The sequence below is a fragment of the Dreissena polymorpha genome, chromosome 9 (assembly GCF_020536995.1).
Source record: "Dreissena polymorpha isolate Duluth1 chromosome 9, UMN_Dpol_1.0, whole genome shotgun sequence".
NCBI classification, from domain to species: domain Eukaryota; kingdom Metazoa; phylum Mollusca; class Bivalvia; order Myida; family Dreissenidae; genus Dreissena; species Dreissena polymorpha.
The window spans coordinates 68247959-68267770 of NC_068363.1; the positions used below are offsets into that span (position 1 = coordinate 68247959).

The window sequence follows — 19812 nt, forward strand, 5'->3', positions numbered from 1 at the left end:
GTAAATTGACAAAATTGAAAAAAAAGTTGTTTCATATTCGCAATTTTTCGCTTTAGTTATGATAGGTGTGAGGAAATAGTAATACTGAACATCTACCATGCTGTCAAATACGCATATTTTGACGATTTAAAACCTGAGAATTATAAAGCGTTGCAACGCGAAACGAATTAATAATTTGGAGAGTTCTGTTGTTGTCGTTATATTTTGTGAAACTACGAGGATTGGTTATATAAAGTATAAAATGCAACAGACAATGTATAAAGAAGGATGGCCGAGAGGTCTAAATGGGAGACTTTTTACTCCAGGGGTCAGTGGTTCGAGCCCTGCTGAGGGTTACTTTTTTTCTTTTTTAACTTTAATTCTTGATTTTTTTACTGGAGAATTGTAGATCCAATGTTTATATTTATCAATAGAAAGCATGTTACGACAAACTTTGAAACATGCCAAAATCTATGAAAAGGCCCCTTTAAGTGTTTCCGTACATGTGACACCTCGCTATTTGCCCAACCGAAAACTGGACCTTCCAAATTGTCATCAATACTAGTCGTCTCATTCTCATTTAGCTCATGATTATAAGCGATCGTTCCTATAGATCTGCTACACATTAACTTCACGCTAACATTTGTGTGTTCGATAATAGATACCTTATGGGAAGTCCAAATAATGAATGATGGACTATGCGTTTGTTCGTAAACTTCATTAATCAGTTGATTCATTACACAACTTAAACAACTGTGGACACATGATGCGAGGAGAAGCTTGACCCATTTATGCCTAGCGTCTAGAAAAAAGCTTTTGCAAACAGCGTAGACCCAAGTGCAGCGTGTCATCTGGGTCTGCGCTGTTTGCTTAAAGGAATTTCTGTAAGAAATATTCTAAATATAGAACTAAATATACTAGACATCCCTTATTTTAGAAATAAATTGATCTGATTTAGAAGGATGGGAGAATCCACTAGGCATAAATGGGTTAATGTTGAAAGGGTAATGAGTCAGGATGGAAAATATTCCCGCTGGCATGTGCCCAATGGGGTGTTTGTTTGTGAAAAAATACGTTCGTCTAGGCTAAAATATCAGGTGGACAAATGTCCGGTTCCATCTGATGTCATAACAGTGAACACAAAACGGACGCATTATGTATACAGGGTTTATCGGCATATTTTCATCATGAATATATTTTCTATGTAATCAAATACAAACATACGTGTTAAAAAACAACAATATACCGCTCACAGCGGAAAAATATTCGGACACATATAAACGAAACAATTAAATATGTCCAGACAATAATACCGTGTGATAAAATTCCAACTAAACTATCGAGCAGATACATACAAGATTTAACTAAATAACGCACACACAAACAAACCCGTTGATTATGTAAGAAAAGGATATCTCCTATACAAAACAACGACACATTAATGCGCAGAGTGCGATAATAGTAGAAACTATGTTATCAAGGGCAACTACTTTCCTAAATTGGTGCTAGGATTTGCATCACCATCAACCTGTCTTGTCCGTAAATAAATACACTCGAATTAGCAATAGCTTATCCGCACAAGTAAGATTATTCCATATTAAAATTCTGGTTGGGTTGAGTTTTAAATCAAAAGAATGACACGCCATGCAGATAAGTTGAGTTCTGACGTTATCTAGTCCATAAGGTAACCATGGTAACGACAAAACCCCAACCCTCACTCGTTCATCGCGATCACCGTCTCGCACTGGTATTTTGTGAGCACTTCCTCACCAATCACCTTGATTTCCGTCCCGCCAAAAATGTAAGTCACTGCAAGGTCCTGCAATTCCGCGCGCGGTGTGTTTAACGTCATGGTCATAGTCCCAACGAAAGTACAGCCTTCGTCCGTAGTATACTTGACTTCCTTTTCCGCCGCGAATATCCTCAGTTTGATCGTTTTCTGGTGCGGAGCGGTAGTGTGGTAGATGGTTTCCAGTTTGTGGCCTTGCTGCATTTCTTTACCGCGCTCCATGAACGGCTTGAAGACGTTATTGCAGCGCTTTCCGTCCTTGGTGCGCTTGATTTCGTCGTGAATTTTCGGATCGAATGGCGGCGTCACCTCCGCCCCGTATGTGTAACGCAAAACTCTGGAATTAAAGTTTGATGTGGATTACAATATACTGTTCTTGTATACCGCTACATACATCAAGTTTGCGTTACTCAACCAACGGTTGACAACAAATACGTCTTTTTAATATGTAATATGTGATATGTATTTTCTAATCAAAAATCAATTGTTAACTAAGCGTCTAAAGATTGCGCATTTAAAGGGAAGTAAGTATTTAACTTAGGAACCAAAAGAAAGCGGACTGGGTCTGTTACTAAGCAACACAATTTCACATATATACTTAAAAAAAAACAAAAGTTGCCATTTTGCGGCCACAACGATTCTCAACTACAATTATTACAAACTGTTGACAACCGGTTCGATGTATTGTGGTGCGGACCCGTCCGGAATTTATGCTTACCTATGGAAAGCCAATCCTACCATAATTGTGTATGACACTGGTCTCTTAGTAAATGCAGGCAAATCAGAACAACTCGATGAATGCACAGAACATTCAGACCAGAGCAATAAAAGGGTAACACATAATTTTTCTTGTTCCGACCGATTATGACGTCGCCTTTCAGTACAACCTACAAAACCGTCAAAGTAACGTATAGCCTGCTTAGTGTTGCATATATACGATGAACCCTCACCTAGATGTGATACTTTCTGGTTTGCGACCAAATATGACGGCCCCTTTCAGCACGGAAAGCCCTGCCTCTTCCGGTATCAGCACGCGGAGGCCGTCCCGGCCGTCATACCTGAAAGTGGCCCAAAACGAACATTTCAAGTATATAATTTACGAATTAAATATAAATTTACAGGTGAATATTTTGAGAAAAGCAACAACAACAAAAGTGCAACTACAAAAGCAAGAACTCAGCAAATGTCTTTATCATGCACTGTGTTGCTGAGTTCTGTGATCTAATGGGTACTCATAAAATTTAAAGATGTTCACACAAAGTGTTATAAAAACAGTGACATACAGTAGAGTATATTCGTTTATTTTAGTGTAAGATCGCAGTATCATTTCATGTGTGATCATATACAACATACTCTCACGAAAGTCCGAGTCACGAGTGACGATTTTTGCTTTATTTTACCACAGATGAAATCGTTATACGATCTTAAACTGAAGCAGATATTTATTAATTGAGCCGTGTTTTGGTAAAACTGGGCTTAATGCATGTTAGTAAAGTTTCGTCCCAGATTAGCATGAGCAGTTTGCACAGGCTAAAAATTGACGATACTTTACGTCAAAAACTGGATCATCTTTAAGAAGACAATTCATGTAATCGAAAAATCTCATAACAGCGGAGTGTCGCCCCTGAACATGCGGACTGCACAGGCTAATATGGGACGACACTTTACGCACATGCAAAAATCAAAACAACAACGCTCACTTGTTAGACTAGTGTTGAATACTAAATCATTCTCTTTCGTGTATCGTTTTAAAATGAGTATTATTCATGGAAATGATAGAAAAAGATAATCAAGCACGACACTGTTCGCACATGTTATATGTTTCGTTTAAAAGATTTTCTGGGCGAAAATCCAGTTTTGGTGGAAAGTTTGGTCCCTGTTTAGCATGCATTAAGCCCAGTTTTCTTATAACGCGACTCAGTTACTACGTAAATTTGTCGCTACCTTTGCTGGACGACCTCCTGCATGTACTTGGACTCTGAGAAGCCCCCAACCATGAGGATGAGCGAGATCTTGGAGGTGTCCGACTTCCGGCTCCCCACCGTCTTGATGCACTCGTCCAGCGTGGGAACCAGCTTGTCGGCAACGTCCTATAAACATGGGTCACGTGGCAGTAACTAGTACTGAGGTATAAACGTTCTTATTCTGTGGCTTATGGAACCATGGGTCTGATAATATGCCTATATGGGATAATTATAATTTTCATACTTCGTTGTATTCTGAGTTTGCAGAAAAGTAATGTGTCATGAGTCTCATTTTATGTTATTATGAGGATGTTATTTAAAATGCATTTATCACAGCTTACTTTATAATTTTGTTTGTAATACGTTTGTATACTTACGTGTGTAATGTTATAGATAATGGCTAAGGATCCCAAAATATAGAGTGTATTTTGGGGTCCATGGCCATTATCTATATAATAAACATTTTATGTCTTAATTACTATGAAAATTATAAATATGGTTTCTGTGGTTTATTTATTCGCATAATCAGCAATACATGCTTTATGCAACATAAATCATATCATAAATACATACACACAATAAGATGAAGTTCGGCTATACAGAGAATTATTGTTTGCAATATTTATTAGTTTTATTCCACAAGATTAGGAAAGTAAATCATAACATACAAATAATTTTAATAGATGATCAAAATAAAACCAAAAAAGCTAAAGAAACGGGGAAATGTAGCAAAAAAGGTATATAGTGTGTAAACAACTAGGAAGCAACAGAAGAATCAATGACATCTTTTAGTTTTAACATTGCAACAAATATAATTTCGATAATTTACGGGTACGTTTTACAGACTTTGTTGACATTTTTTCTCATGATAATTCAATGCGTTAAATGACAGCCTTATGTAGTATTTTGACTTAAGATCTCTATAAATTGGACAAAAACATAGAACATGAAATTCAGATTCAATCATACCAGTAGTACACTTTTTACACTTACGATCATTGACGTTAATATTATTTAATCTTCCTCTTTCTATTTCAACGATATGCGAACACAGTCGGAATCTAATCAAAGCAATTCTATGTTTTTAATTATGTTTCAAAACAAAATTATTTTTTTGAATATGTTACAATATTAAAGCTTTCTTTGATACATTCAAACCAAGTTTGAATGTAAACATCACATACTCTTTGTTTTAGCATACACATGTAATCGATTTCGTGCTAGTGGTGCAACCATAAACCAAGCGAATCAAGTGTAGTTTTAACAGCCTTTGCAAACACAACAACAACATTATATATAATAATGAAAATGTCTAAACGTTCAACTGAGATAGTATCGATGTACTCATATCATATGCCACATTGATTTTTAAATCACAGGAAACATTCTAGTATTAAAATCGTGCGACACAGTTTAGTATTTTAATTGTATGACACATTCTGTGCTAATATTATATTCCACTAATTTAGTTAGAGAAAACGTGGATTTTATCAAATAATCAGTTACTTAAATCATAATCAAAACTAGATCGATTGAACTGTCGCGCTTGAGATAACCCAGCGTGCCAATATGTCAGAGGGGAGTTCTCGTTCGGTCTTAACGATTTTATTTTATTTTTTAAATTTAGGAATAATGTGTAAAGCCTATCTATTCTGTATGAAAAGGAGAAAAACGAAGACAAACGCGAAGCATGAAAGTAAACAAGCGAAACATATGTGCGCGTATTGAAGAACGTCACCGCATTCAGAGATTCCTACTAAAATGTTACAGCTTGATATATCGAACTCGAATTTTTGCAAATTTACGTAGGAAATTACTGTGCAATTATGAAAATTGTGTGGTTCATGTTCAACGCGCTTCCGTTCAATAAGATATATGCACGTGTGCAATGTCAAGTTGACACGTCACAGTTAGGAAAAATACGACTGTGAAAAGACCCATGTCCGTTCCAAGGTAAAGGTTACAAACCTACGTCCTACCTGGAACAATTGTTTCGCTCTGTCCGCGCTTATCTTAAGTTTGTCCATTTTTGACGTTACATGTCCCGCCTCAGTACTTTGTTCACAACACTCTCGGAACGACTGGTTACGCATGTTCCGGCACATTTCATTCAAGGTCACCGGGATTTTCAAGGTGAGGGGCATGTCCAGCGCCATGCATACCTTCCTCTTCAGAGTCTCGAAGTCTCTCATCATATCCAGGTAGTCGCCGGAATTACTGAATCAGGTCAATCAACATTTGTTAGGGGCTATTAGTATTTGTGCAAAGAAGGTGAGTGGACACTTGTGGCTATCAAGAGTCCATGTGTAACAAAACAGCGGATGTGAGAATGTTATAAATAAGTTATAATTTACATTATTTAATAGCCATCTAGAGATTTCGAAACGCCTAGTTGTGGGCAGTAAAAATGATCAGCAAACTAAGAAAGAAAAAGAAAAAAGTGCATTATACATTAAGAAGCCCCGACGCTTAAGAAGCGACATTCGATGGATACGACGTACTTACTTATTCATGAATTCCGAAAATACGAGCGCATTTACGATATTGCCCATCATAGCTATGAATTTTGCATCCACCATCGCACCACCCCAAGGGCCGCCCGTGGCTTGGTGCACCTCTCGCAGACGCCCGCCTTCCAGCTTCTCGTGTACGGTGATGTCCGCAGTTCCACCTGTCAGACAGAATTGATATACAAGATACATTTTAATAAGTCATATTTTCAGTGCTACGAAAATTGGTTATGGCACCAAATGCAACATATAGTTTAAAATATTTGACAAAAAGTACATATTGGAACTAATTAAGTAACTCTCATTGATTGTTGTATATTGACTTAAAATAAAAAGAATCATTTTGAACAAGTCATAAACATTTAGTATCTTAAGGACGTGATGTGATTTAAAAGGTATTTAAAATGCATACATTACGCAACACTTTATTAAAAGAAATACTTGGATATGCAACGATAGCTATATTTGGCGAACGGCAGTTTGTACACTGCGACTTATGTTTTGTTCCTTTCCATCAAGCACAATGGCAACGTAGACCGTGCTACACCATGCTGTGGTTCTTTCACCACTATGCGCCACTTCTGCTATTTTACACTCCTCTGTGTTCTTACTTTCTCACGTGCCTCTTACACCTTATCAAGCCTCTGAACCCCCTACTGGAAATTAAACGCGCTTCTCTCTTACCTTCGGCTGGGCCGTTGGCCCCGTGTTTTGCCGTACACATGTCTCGACATTTTACTCCATATTGACCCCTGTTTGTATTTCGAAGTTTATGAAGTTATTCAGCACCACGGGAATTGTAGGATCCAGTGGGAGTAACAGCACTGGTACTTAATTAATTAAATGAACTCGCCAAAGCTGTGGACGAATTATGCATTATCTCCGTTATTTCCAGCTATTAGTTCTTTTACTAAAATATATTCGACCTCGGCGTGTTATTGTGATGTAGGGGGAAACTTATAGTGTCTGGAGGAAACCGTGGCTGTCCGGTATGGCTACCTAAAACTAAGCTTACATGAGGGGATTTAATCCCGTTGAACCCCTGAGCCCTCTTCCACGAGATCAATTGTAAAAATAGAACCCTGCGACCATCTTCCGCATGCGTCTAAAACCTCAGCATAACAGCACCCACTGCAAACACAACTCCTTGGTCCACAATCATGTACACGGTTCCTTTCCACGAAGTCCACAATAGTATAGACGGTTCTATTTCCTCCGAGGTCCACGATCATGTAGACAGTTTCCTTACCCCCGAGATTCACAATGATGTTGACGGTTCCCCGTACCCCCGAGATCTACAATATTTAAGACGATTCCCTTATCCCCGAGATCCACACTCATGTAGACGGTTACCATTACCCCCGATGTAAACAATCATGTAGACGGTGCCCCTTATCCCTGAGGTCCGCAATAATATTGACGGTTTCCCTTACCTTCGAGAGCCACACTCATGTAAACGGTTTCCCTTACCCCCGAGGTCCACAATAATGTAAACGGTTCCCTTTACCCCCGAGGAAAACAACCATGTAAACGGTTTCCCTTACCTCAAACGAAAACAAGAAGGTAGACGGTTCCCCTTACCGCCGAGGTCCACAATTATGTAAACGGTTCCTTTCCCCTGAGGTCCACAATCATGTAGACGGTTTCCGATTCTTTACCTCCACTGCATCCTTAACACGAGGTCCATAATCATGTAGACAGTTTTCTCTACCCCCGAGCTCCACAATCATGTAGACAGTTTTCTCTTAACCCCGATGTCCACAATTATGTAGACAGTTTTCTCTTAACCCCGATGTCCACAATCATGTAGACAGTGTTCTCTTACCCACAAGGTCCACAATCATGTAGACAGTTTTCTCTTACCCTCGAGGTCCACAATCATGTAGACAGTGTTCTCTTACCCACAAGGTCCACAATGATGTGGACAGTTTTCTATTACCCACAAGGTCCACAAACATGAAGAAAGTTGTCTCGTACCAACGAGGTCCAAAATAATGTAGACAGTTTTCTCTTACCCCCGAGGTCCAAAATCATGTAGACAGTTTTCTCTAACCCAAGAGGTCCACATTCATGTATACAGTTTTCTCTTATCCCCGAGATCTACAGTCATGTATACAGTTTTCTCTTACCCCCGATGCCCACGATTATGTAGACAGTTTTCCCTTACCCCCGAGGTCAACAATTATGTAGACAATTTTCTCTTATCCACAATCATGTAGACAGTTTTTTTCTTATCCCGAGGTCCACAATGATGTAGACAGTTTTCCCTTACCCACAAGGTCCACAATCATGGAGACAGTTTTCTCTTACTCCCGAGGTCCACAATCATGTAGACAGTTTTCTCTTACCCACAAGGTCCACAATCATGTGGACAGTTTTCTCTTTCCCCCGAGGGCCAAAATCATGTAGACAGTTTATTCTTACCCCGAGGCCAACAATCATGTACACAGTTCTCCTACCCCCGCGGTCCACAATCATGCAGACAGTTTTTCCTTACCCCCGAGGTTGACATTCATGAAGACAGTTTTCTCTTACCCCCGAGGTCCACAATCATGTAGACAGTTTTCTCTTACCCACAAGGTCCACAATTATGTAGACAGTTTTCCCCTACCCCCGAGGTCAACAATCAAGTAGAAGGATTTCTCTTAACCACGAGGTCCACAATAATGTAGACAGTTTTCCATTACCCCCGATGATCACAATCATGTAAACAGTTTTCTCTTACCCACGAGGTCCACAATCATGAAGACAGTTTTCCCTTACCCCTGAGGTCCACAATCATGTAGACAGTTTTCCCTTCCCCCCGAGGTCCACAATCATGTAGACAGATTTCCCTTGACCACGAGGTCCACAATCATGTAGACAGTTTTTTTTTATCCCCGAGGTCCAAAATCATGTAGACAGTTTTCTCTTACACCCGAGGTCCACAAACATGTAGACAGTTTTCTTAACCTCGCGGTCCACGATCATGTAGACAGTTTTCTGTTAACCCCGTGTTCCACAATCATGTAGACAGTTTTCTTACCCCCGAGGTCCACTATCATGTAGACAGTTTTCCCTTACCCCCGAGGTCCACAATCATGTAGACAGTTTTCTTACCCCCGAGGTCCACAATTATGTAGACAGTTTTCTCTTACTCCCGAGGTCAACAATCATGTACACAGTTCTCTTACCCCCGAGGTCCTGAATAATGTTGATTGTTTTCTTTCCCCCGAGGTCCACAATCATGTAGATAGCTTTCTTTACCCCCGATGTCCACAATCATGTAGACAGTTTTCTCTTACCGAAGAGGTCCACAATCATGTAGATAGTTTTCTCTTACCCCCTAGATCCACAATCATGTTGTCAGTTTTCACTTACCCCCGAGGTCCACGATCATGTAGACAGTTGTCTCTTACCCCCGATGTCCACAATCATGTAGACAGTTTTCTCTTACCCCTGAGGTACACAATCATGTAGACAGTTCTCTTACCCCCGAGGTCCACAATCATGGAGACAGTTTCTCTTACCCCCGAGATCCACAATCATATAAACAGTTCTCTTACCCCGAGGTCCTCAATCATGTAGTGTTTTTTTCTTTTCCCCGAGGTCCACAATCATGTAGAGTGTTTTTCTCTTACTCCCTATGTCCACAATCATGTCGACAATTTTCTCACCCCGAGGTCCACAATCATGTAGACAGTTTTCTTTTAGCCACGAGGTCCACAATCATGTAGACAGTTTTCTCTTACCCACAAGGTCCATAATCATGTAGACAGTTTTCACTTACCCACGAGGTCCACAATCATGTAGACAGTTTTCTCTTACCCACGAGGTCCACAATAATGTAGACAGTTTTCTCTTACCCATGAGGTACACAATGATGTAGACAGTTTTTTCTTACCCACGAGGTCCACAATCATGTAGACAGTTATCTCTTACCAACGAGGTCCACAACAATGTAGACAGTTTTCTCTTACCTACAAGGTCCATAATCATGTAGACAGTTGTGCCTTACCCCCGAGGCCCTCAATCATGTTTACAGTTTTCCCTTACCCACGAGGTTCACAATCATGTAGACAGCTATCCCTTAACCCAGAGGTCCACAATTATGTAAACAGTTTCCTCTCACCACGAGATCCACAATCATGCAGACAGTTTGTCCTTACCCCCGAGGTCCACAATCATGTAGACAGTTTTCTCTTACCCCCGAGGTTAACAATCATGTAGACAGTTTTCTCTTACCCCCGAGGTCAACAATCATGTACACAGTTCTCTTAACCCCGAAGTCCACAATCATGTAGACGGTTTTTTCTTACCCCCCGAGGTTCACAATCATGTAGACAGTTTTTCTTTACCCCCGAGGTCCACATTCATAAAGACAATTTTCTCTTACCCCCGAGGTCCTCAATCATGTAGACAGTTTTCTCTTACCCCCGGGGTCCACAAACATGTAGACAGTTTTCTCTTACCCAGGAGGTCCACAATAATGTAGCCAGTTTTCTCTTACCCCCGAGGTCCTCGATCATAGTAGACAGTTGTTTCTTACCACCGAGGTCTACAATCATGTAGACAGTTTCCTCTTACCCCCGAGGTCCATAATCATGTAGACAGTTTCCCCTTACCCCCGAGGTCCACAATCATGCAGACACTTTTATCTTAACCCCGAGGTCCACAATCATGTAGACATTTTCCTCTTACCCCCGAGGTCCACAATCATGTAGACAGTTTTATCTTACCCCCTAGGTCTACAATCAAGTAGACAGTTTTCTTTTACCCCCAGCTCCACAATCATGTAGACAGTTTTCCCTTACCCCCGAGGTCCACAATCATTAAGAAAGTTTTTTCTTACCCCCGAGGTCCACAATCATGTAGACAGTTTTCACTTACCCCCGAGGTTCACAATCATGTAGACAGTTTTCTCTTACCCACGAGGTCCACAATCACGTAGACAGTGTTCTCTTACCCCGGAGGTAAAACAATCATGTAGACAGTTTTGTCTTAAGGCCGAGGTCCACAATCATATAAACAGTTTTCTTACCCCCGAGTTCCACAATCATGTACACAGTTTTCTCTTGCACCCGAGGTCCACAATCATGTAGACAATTTTCCCTTACCCCCGAGGTCCACAATCATGTAGACAGTTTTCTCTTACCCCCGAGGTCCACAATCATGGGGACAGTTTTCTTACCCCCGAGGTCCACGATCATGTAGACGGTGCCCGGCCTTGTTATGCTACACTGCACGGCGCCGTCCTTACTGCTGAAGCGAGTCAGTGGAAGGTACTGGCTGTATAGGGACGCACACTCGGGCTCCAGCGACACCGCCAGCTGGCTGGACTGGATCCCGGCCTACGGGGGAAGATGACATGAAAATCGCTTACTATTTCGTAGTTATATCGACGTCAAATAGAGTGCTATTACGCGTTTTGGCATTACTTAATTCTCTTCGACACTGATACATGTACTATTACAATTTAGTGCTTCATTCGACAATGTTAGATGGTTGTTCAATACTAGTATATGAAAGGCAATGGAAGAGCAAGTTCAAGATTTTTCAGATTGAAGAAACATTTTGATATTGATAAGATAAATCGACCGGCCAAAGCAACTACAAATGAGCCGCGTCGTGCGAAAATGAGTCTTATGCAACATACGGCAAATAAAGCTCCAGACCAGCCTGTGTATCTGCGTCAGGGACAGCGACCTATACATATGTACCTTTGTATAGGTCCCTGTCAGGAGCTATCTTGTCCGCGTATCAGACCACGAAAACTTGCGTTACTTTAGAATGGACAGGGAAGCTCCTGACCAGACTGCGCGCTGGTATAGGCTGATGAGGAGCTTCGATGGCCGCATATGGTAAAAGACAAATTTTCGCATGACGAGGTTCAAATATAAGTGGAAAATTAACGCGAAAGGGAAGTGAGATTTGCGACAAACCCAGAAAGGATGGAAGTTTTAGCGTCAAATTTTTTAGGAACGGACCACACAAGACAAACCTTAACAGCAGCCTGTCGCATGAATGTTTTTGCGTTGTCATTCCATATTGCCGGCACGGTAAGGACGTAGAAAATATCCTCGGGCTTAAGCAGTTCTGCTTTTCTGTTCAGGTCTTCGATGAGTTTCTGTTTGAGACACTGTATTGACTTGGAGAAAATTTCCAGTGCCGGAAGTTCGCGTTTGTTTTCGCCTTTTATCAAAGTACGCAGAGACATGTCCTATGAATATAAGTGTGTGCATTATAAATCTCCAGCTGAAGCAGTAGCAGCAACAACACTAACATAATCATAATAAACATACTCAAGAAGTAAGAATAAAACAAACAAAAATAATGAAAAAAATAAAATATTATAAAATAATTAAGCTCATAATCATCAACGTCAAAACAAGTCATTTAAACTCATCGCCGTTATCATTATTTTCTTTATGATCAATATCATCATTTCAATCGTCAATATTGTTTGCAGCAATACCACGATTATCATGTCATCGTTAAGGTGGGTTCCAACTGCCGATCCGATCAACTCGATAATGCCGATCACCGAAATTTCCCGATCAAACCCGACCAAGTTCGACTAAAAAGGGTATACACGACTTCTTCTCGACCTCTTGCCGATAACACACGACCCTCACACGACTCATTCACGACGTCCACTCAACCATTTTTCCGATTTGCGCTCGATCATCTCGACCTATACCCGAGCCCTATACGATCTCAGCTCGACCAAGTAGACCTCAGCTCGATCGCCACCAGATCTTCACACGACCAGATCGTGATCGCTGTACTACAGTCGTACAAAGTGATCTAAAATAACTCGGGTAGAGTTCAAGCGGATCGGGTACAGAGCTCGTGTATGGTCGAATAGCAATCGTGAAATGATCGTGTTCGGTCGAGTAGCCGTCGGGTAGCAGTCTAGTAAATCTGTACATCAAATCGAATAGAGGTCGAGTGGATCGTGTAGTGATCTAAAATAACTCGGGTAGAGGTCGAGTGGATCGGGTACAGATCGTGTACAAGATGTCAATCCGATCGCCACACGATTGCTTCACAATCAACTCGATCTTCTACTCAACTTATACACGACCACTTCCCGAGAGCTTCTCAATCCATTTTCTACTCGACCGCTACTCGATATTTTTTTACATGTCAAAAAATATCGGGTAGGAAGCCCGACCAATACCTACCTACCCGACCGCTCATGCCGACCGAACCAGACCAGTGCACGACCGCTTGGTCGGGCTTGGTCGAGTTGATCTGATCTGCAGTGGGAACCCAGCTTTATCGTTGCGAACTAAATATTATCACAATAACCACTATGCTCATCATTAGATTAAGGACTATGATCTGATAATCATGTGTTTCGACGGCGGTTTCAACTATGCTTTTCTTATATATTTAATTATTTGAAAGTCTAGAAACAGAAGAGTCTTGAATTTTTATGAAAATATTGACCTGCGCATTGTGTAGCCTCATTTTAAATCTCCGGAAGTAGAACCAGTTATTTTCCTCATGATCTTCACATATCTCGCTGTACTTTCTTTCTGCCTGAAATATAGTTCAAACACCATAACTGTTATCGCATTTAGTAAGATTTTGTTAAATTAATTATATGAGTCGCGTTCTGAGAAAACAGGGCATAATGCATGTGCGTAAAGTGTCGTCCCAGATTAGCCTGTGCAGTCCGCAAACGAAAAATGTCTATTTTTATGTTATTCTAAAAATTCCCGATAATAGATAATCATTATCTGAACATGATTATGGATGCAATTATCAAAATCAGACTTATTTACCCTCTGGGTCGCTGTACTCAAAAAAGCTCCGAGCATTCAAGAAGAACTAGACAAGATGACCAACGATTGCGTGCATGGAAGCACATAGTACTAGAACACCGTTTGTGTGTGTTGATCATTTAAATCGACTTAGCCGTAATTCTTTCCCGAATGGTCATCGCACAAACAGAGACTTATAACTGGGACGCTAGGACGCCCCTTCGGAATAATGACCCACGTTTTTTATGAACCACCTAGTACAGTGCACCTCTGATTTAAATCTCATACTGAGCGACAGTAAAAAGTTAAGTTGTAACGAAGGAATCGAAGCTTTGACATCTAGTACATGAATTTTTAGCCAAAGGCGTTAACATTAATATACGACACCATTATTAAATGTAGAAGTTTAAAGTTGATATCTCGAACGATGAATCGGTCGAAATGGTTGTTTCATAAGCCGTTCTGAGAAACATTATTCGGTGTTGTCCAACACAGTTTGCAAAACATGAACTGTGTGTTGAGGGTTTGATAACGTTGATCTTGCCTCGTTTGTAGTTTGGCTTTGTACTTGTTACATCAAAAGTAAATAGCACATAAACTACGGTATTTTAATGTGTGTGTGTTTGCGTGCGTTAGTGTTTGCGCGCGTGGCTTCGCGCATGCGTGTATTTGCGTGTTTAACAATATCGTAAATCAGAGCTTTAGTCTGATTATAATGTTATAAGCATATACGGCGTTCCCATGTCTTTGTTGTAAGAAAACCGGAACCGCCCCATCTCACTTGCGATTGTTCGTTTAAGTGTGTATTAAAAGTTCGAAGCCATAGGACCGGCTACCAAAACAAGCAATGTACATCTCGTCATGTTGAACTAACTTTGCTTCAAATATAAGTATATAGAAGGACATGTACAATGGGTATTGTTATTAAATCTCTAAAACTAGTGTTATTTAATGTGTGGCAGCAGTTCCTGTTAATTGTAACGAGAGTCCTAGTCAGGGCCGTACGCAGGATTTTTTTTACTTGGGGGTGGGTGGGGGGGGGGGGCAACCGGGGAGGTTCGGGAGAGCTATTACCGCCCTTGTTATATTATACTTTTTATATTGGTATTAACATGCAACTCAGCACCTTTTTGAAATTCGCACCAATCTTTAAAGCTCATGTTTCTTCTTTATAAAGAAATGTATCATATAGTATGACTGACATATAACCATAATAGTATTTTCTCTTTGCATTCAAACATCCTCTTAAGTTTCTAAGTACCGCCTCATTGATTTTTGGCGAAGTTATGGGCCTTGAACTTTCACAAATTAAACTAGAAATGGCGCGGCAGAGGCCGAAGCGTATCCCCACGCCGCATTTTTGACCCAGGGGGCGCTCCAGGGTTGATAATGGGGCCATGCATAGTTGAGATTGACCGTATTGTCATAAGATATGTTCAGTATCAATTTGAAGTAAATCGGTGTAGAAATGAATAAGTTATAGTAAAAGGCCATTTTGGGTGGGCGTGGTCTATGTGGGCGGGGACACCCCAGGGTTGGTAATGGGGCCATACATAGTTGAGATTGACCGTATTGTCATAAGAGATGTTCAGTATCAATTTGAAGTAAATCGGTATAGAAATGAAGAAGTTAATGTAAAATAACATTGAAAATGAGTGAAAATCTCTGGCCTGGCCCCATCCCAACCCCCATAACTTTTGACCCAGGGGTCAGATCAAAATTCCAAATAGTGCAGGGTCACACATATGCTCATAGCTTCCATGTGTGTAAGTTTCAATGTCTAGTGCTAACAGTGTAGGAGGAGATAGTGGCCTGGACGGACAGACATACAGACGGACGGCGGAGATAGCCACAATATCGCCACGCTTTTCAAAAAGCGTGGGTATAAAAACGTGCAGGCTTTATACGTAAATCTTTTATTTTTTGAGCTGATTGTTATGCCCCCGATTGGGTGTCATATAGCAGTCGGACTGTCTGTCCGTCCGTCCGTTATTTCATTTTCCGGACTTTTTTGAAAACGCTTTAGGATTTTGACCTGTTATTGATGAGCGAGTCTACCTACATGACTAACAGAGTTTCTTTTCGTTCCATTGATTTTTTTGCGAAGTTATGAGCTTTGGACGTAGACAAAACAATGACCGGCTCAAATAAATGACGCTTATCATCTCTCTAATTGTTTCCATATTATTTTTTGTTCACAAATTATTTACGTCGGCATGCAATTATGAGACAAACGACCTCCTGTATCAGTTGCTTTCATTCGCTTCTTCTCTTTCCGTAGCCAATCAAAAAACGTGTTACATCAGCGATCGATAGATGAAGCATTCATGATCACAAGGGGACTGATCATGACTGTGTGTACAACGCGATAAGAAAACGTTGCCCAGGGGTTTATCTCCAATGGCGAGTAGATTAACGCTAACCCCCTTGTTTATCAGGTATGATAAAACACATCTTCTCTTTTGTCTTGAGGGAAAGTGTATTGTTGGCCCTTTCATGAGAGAAAAATGTGCAGTGTGCCCACTATTTTAACAATTCCTAACTCGACAGCCAGGTGGGGGGAGGGTCCCGGGTCCCAGGGCCTTGATACGGGCCTGTCTAGTGACAAGCTTATAAATGGGGAAACATTAGAAGAGATTTACGATGTATTGCTATAAATACTTATTGCATGTCTAATAATACAATTTCATTATTAATTATTGATAAATCATTTGCATACATATCTTGCACTTTTTAAATTGTTTTTGTGCACATATAATAAATACGTTATAAAATGGCAGAATTGTATAGAGAGTATGGCCAATATGGTCACTGGAGACTGAAAACGAAAGTAGAAAACGTACAGTTATTGCATGTGTAATGGCCTTGATAACAAATTCAAACAAATTACACGAAGGTTGGAGTAAATTTATCGATTAAATAATTCAAACCTATGTAAGAAAGTGTTGTATATGCTGGTTTTGGTGAAGTCTAACAATTTAAAATAATAGAAGGGGTTAAATCCGGTTAAATTGATATATTGATAAATTTTAGAAAACGAAAGTAGACAAGTGTCAAATCGTTGCTGACCTCAAACCCGAAGCTGTCGATGTTGCCATCGTTATCTAGTAGTAGACAGGTTGGTGTTTTCATAGAAGAAACCCTCCCCTTGCCGTCGCTCCATGACTGAGGGGCGCAAATAGTCGTAGGGTCCTCGTCTTTGTATTCATGCCGGAACTGAAACGCGTACCCACTGTACGTCGTACCAAAGTCGATCGCAACCACAATAAGATGTTCACTCATATTCTAAAACTTAATATCGGCGGATTTCAGTCCGTATTTAACAACCCGAACAGTGCGTAAACTTGAATGTTGTATTAAAGGTTTGATATTACTCAATCCACATGCTGACGTCGGTTAGGCTTATCTGTTTATTTTTACTTCCTTAAACGACCTTTTAATCTTATATATAAATGATTACTGTATATGCCTGTACCTGTTCTGTTATTGTTCAGTTTTATTTACACGTTTACGGTTGCCATTTGTTAAACTCATTGAGAATGATTTGTTCAACGTCATTTTATCCACCCAGTTATACAGTTTAAATGACAAAAATTTGCGACACTACTTTCCTTTTCAAATCGAAAGCAGTGGAAACTTCCTCGACATATAGTCTTTATAAGCCAGATATTACTCTACTTTGATAATGACTATTTCATCATATTTAAAGAATCAACTTAAAAACAATAAAACTATCATGTTATCCGATGGCTGAGAAAATAAATATGCTTTCACAGGTTCACAGGTTTACTGATATCCGGTGTATTTATAATACACTTAATATCAGACCAATGCTTTAAATAAATATCACTTACGTGGTACATTTAACCCGATTACAGTACACGAACAGAGCAATCGTTTTGCCTTGTGGTAAATGTCGATAAGTATAGAAATAATCAATATAAATCACTGAACCGATAACTTAAATAATATCATATTTCGTAAAGCACGGACTCTAGATGTGGTCAATATACGCTTCGTGCGTTAAGCAACATTATACACGTTTGTTGAATGCATTTCTATAAATAGCAACACAGATATTTTCAGTATGCAGGGGCGGTTAAAAGATTTCGGGTAAGGGGAGGGGGCGGGATATTGAAAGATTTGCTGGGGGTCTAGGGGGCCACTAGGGCCCCTGCTGGGTGCAGGGCAAAGCCCCGCTAGAGGGTCAAGCCTGCAGCTCCACGATTTTAGTGATTTTGAAGGCTTTGGCATCCACTTTTCGAAGATGTCACGCCTTATGTACTTTCATCAAAGTACCATCTTATAATGCCAAAAACCTGCAATGTTTCTACGTAATATGGATGGATATAGCCGGAAGAAATGCTATAAAGAATAACACACAAACGGTTATCAGGCTAGTCAATGTCTTCTGCATTTTCGCTCGTTTTGGCGTTGCCGCATCCCTTTTTGTTGACATTTAGCGATTGTCTGTGATAAGTGTAAAATGTTGTGTACGGAAAATAAGAAAAATGATTTTAAATAGGTGATTTAGATCTAGTAAAGTCCCGGGAGTAAAGTGTGAAACATCAAATGAATTGACTACTTAAACTTTCACAGATGAATGCTCTTATTTTGAAGGCGGTCAAGTCAAGTCAATTTTATTAGCAAAAACATGAGTGCATAGCCAAAGAACATACATAAGGCATGTTATGGCGGTGCAATTAAATGCTTATTCAACATGTAAATGAAAAGTATGGTATATGTAAAATGGACATGGGATAATTATTAATTAATGGTCGTGGGAATGTTGATCACAATAACATATGCAAAGTGAAACCAATTCGAAGACATCATGATAGATCGATGTTGCTGACATTGGTTGCCGTAATACTACACAAAAACAACAATACACATTAGCGAACAATGTATTCATATATACTCAATTAATATTATATGTGACTAGATCTAATATCGAAGGCCATTCTAGTTAATTTAGTTAGGTAAATTAATATCTTCCTATTCGAAGTAGGCATACGTTGCTTTAATTTTATAATAGAAGGCCCGTGTAGATAATATTTGGGTATCAACATATGTTTTAAATATCTATATCATTGACAGAATTACAAAAAAATGTATTCGTTCTCAATGACACTCTTATGACACCTTGTACACACCCGTTCGCTTCTTGCAATATTTCTATCTCTACCTTCTTCAACGAAGAGTGAGTGTGCAGAACAGCGAAGTCTAGTCAAGGAAAATCTATCCTTAAAATTAACAACAATATCTAAATAATTTTCAAAATCAAAATTTTATTTGAAAAAAAAAAACAACGACAAGTATAAAGTATAGGCCAGTTATAAATATCACTAACCCTCGTTTGTAAACTGATATCATTTATAGTAATACGTTGACAGATACAATTAACATCAATAGTGGTCATATCAGATTTATAATGCAAAAAAAAAGAAAATCCTAATTCCTGGAGCAATATCTTGAGTTTATTACCCCAGTTTATAATATGCGAATCAACGTCATCTAAATCTATCAACACTTTATTAAGTAAGGAATCACATTCTTCATTATTTTGAACCAAAATTTTAATGATACCCATCCTTTTTACACACTCTAATGGAAATCGACCCAGCTTACAATACACTGTCGCGGACGTAGTTTGTGGCCGAATAGACAGTGTCTCTTTTAGAAATGGACTTTCTCTATGTCGGGGCTGCGATGGAATCCCCAAATCTCATGTCAATATTGGCAAAATCATAGCATTTTATCAGCAATACTGTATGAAATTTTAGAAAAGAGTTGATTTAGAGACTGTAGACGCTAGT

The 19812-nt window shown here is 39.7% G+C and overlaps 1 protein-coding gene and 1 long non-coding RNA gene across 2 annotated transcripts; one reads left to right on the forward strand and one right to left on the reverse strand.

Moving 5' to 3' along the window:
- Positions 1 to 1130: 1130 nt before the first annotated feature.
- On the reverse strand, positions 1131 to 18047 carry LOC127844337 (heat shock 70 kDa protein 12A-like). The gene is made up of 9 exons (XM_052374450.1): positions 17063 to 18047; positions 13677 to 13769; positions 12223 to 12441; positions 11413 to 11572; positions 6238 to 6403; positions 5712 to 5949; positions 3713 to 3858; positions 2719 to 2826; positions 1131 to 2105 (listed from the first exon to the last, which is right to left on the reverse strand). The coding sequence occupies exons 1-9, from the start codon at positions 17273 to 17275 to the stop codon at positions 1694 to 1696; spliced, it is 1755 nt and encodes a 584-aa protein (XP_052230410.1). The 5' UTR covers positions 17276 to 18047; the 3' UTR covers positions 1131 to 1693.
- LOC127844347 (uncharacterized) lies at positions 16288 to 17270 on the forward strand. The gene is made up of 2 exons (XR_008032682.1): positions 16288 to 16431; positions 17027 to 17270. It is a non-coding gene; the product is annotated as an uncharacterized LOC127844347 (long non-coding RNA).
- Positions 18048 to 19812: the final 1765 nt, after the last annotated feature.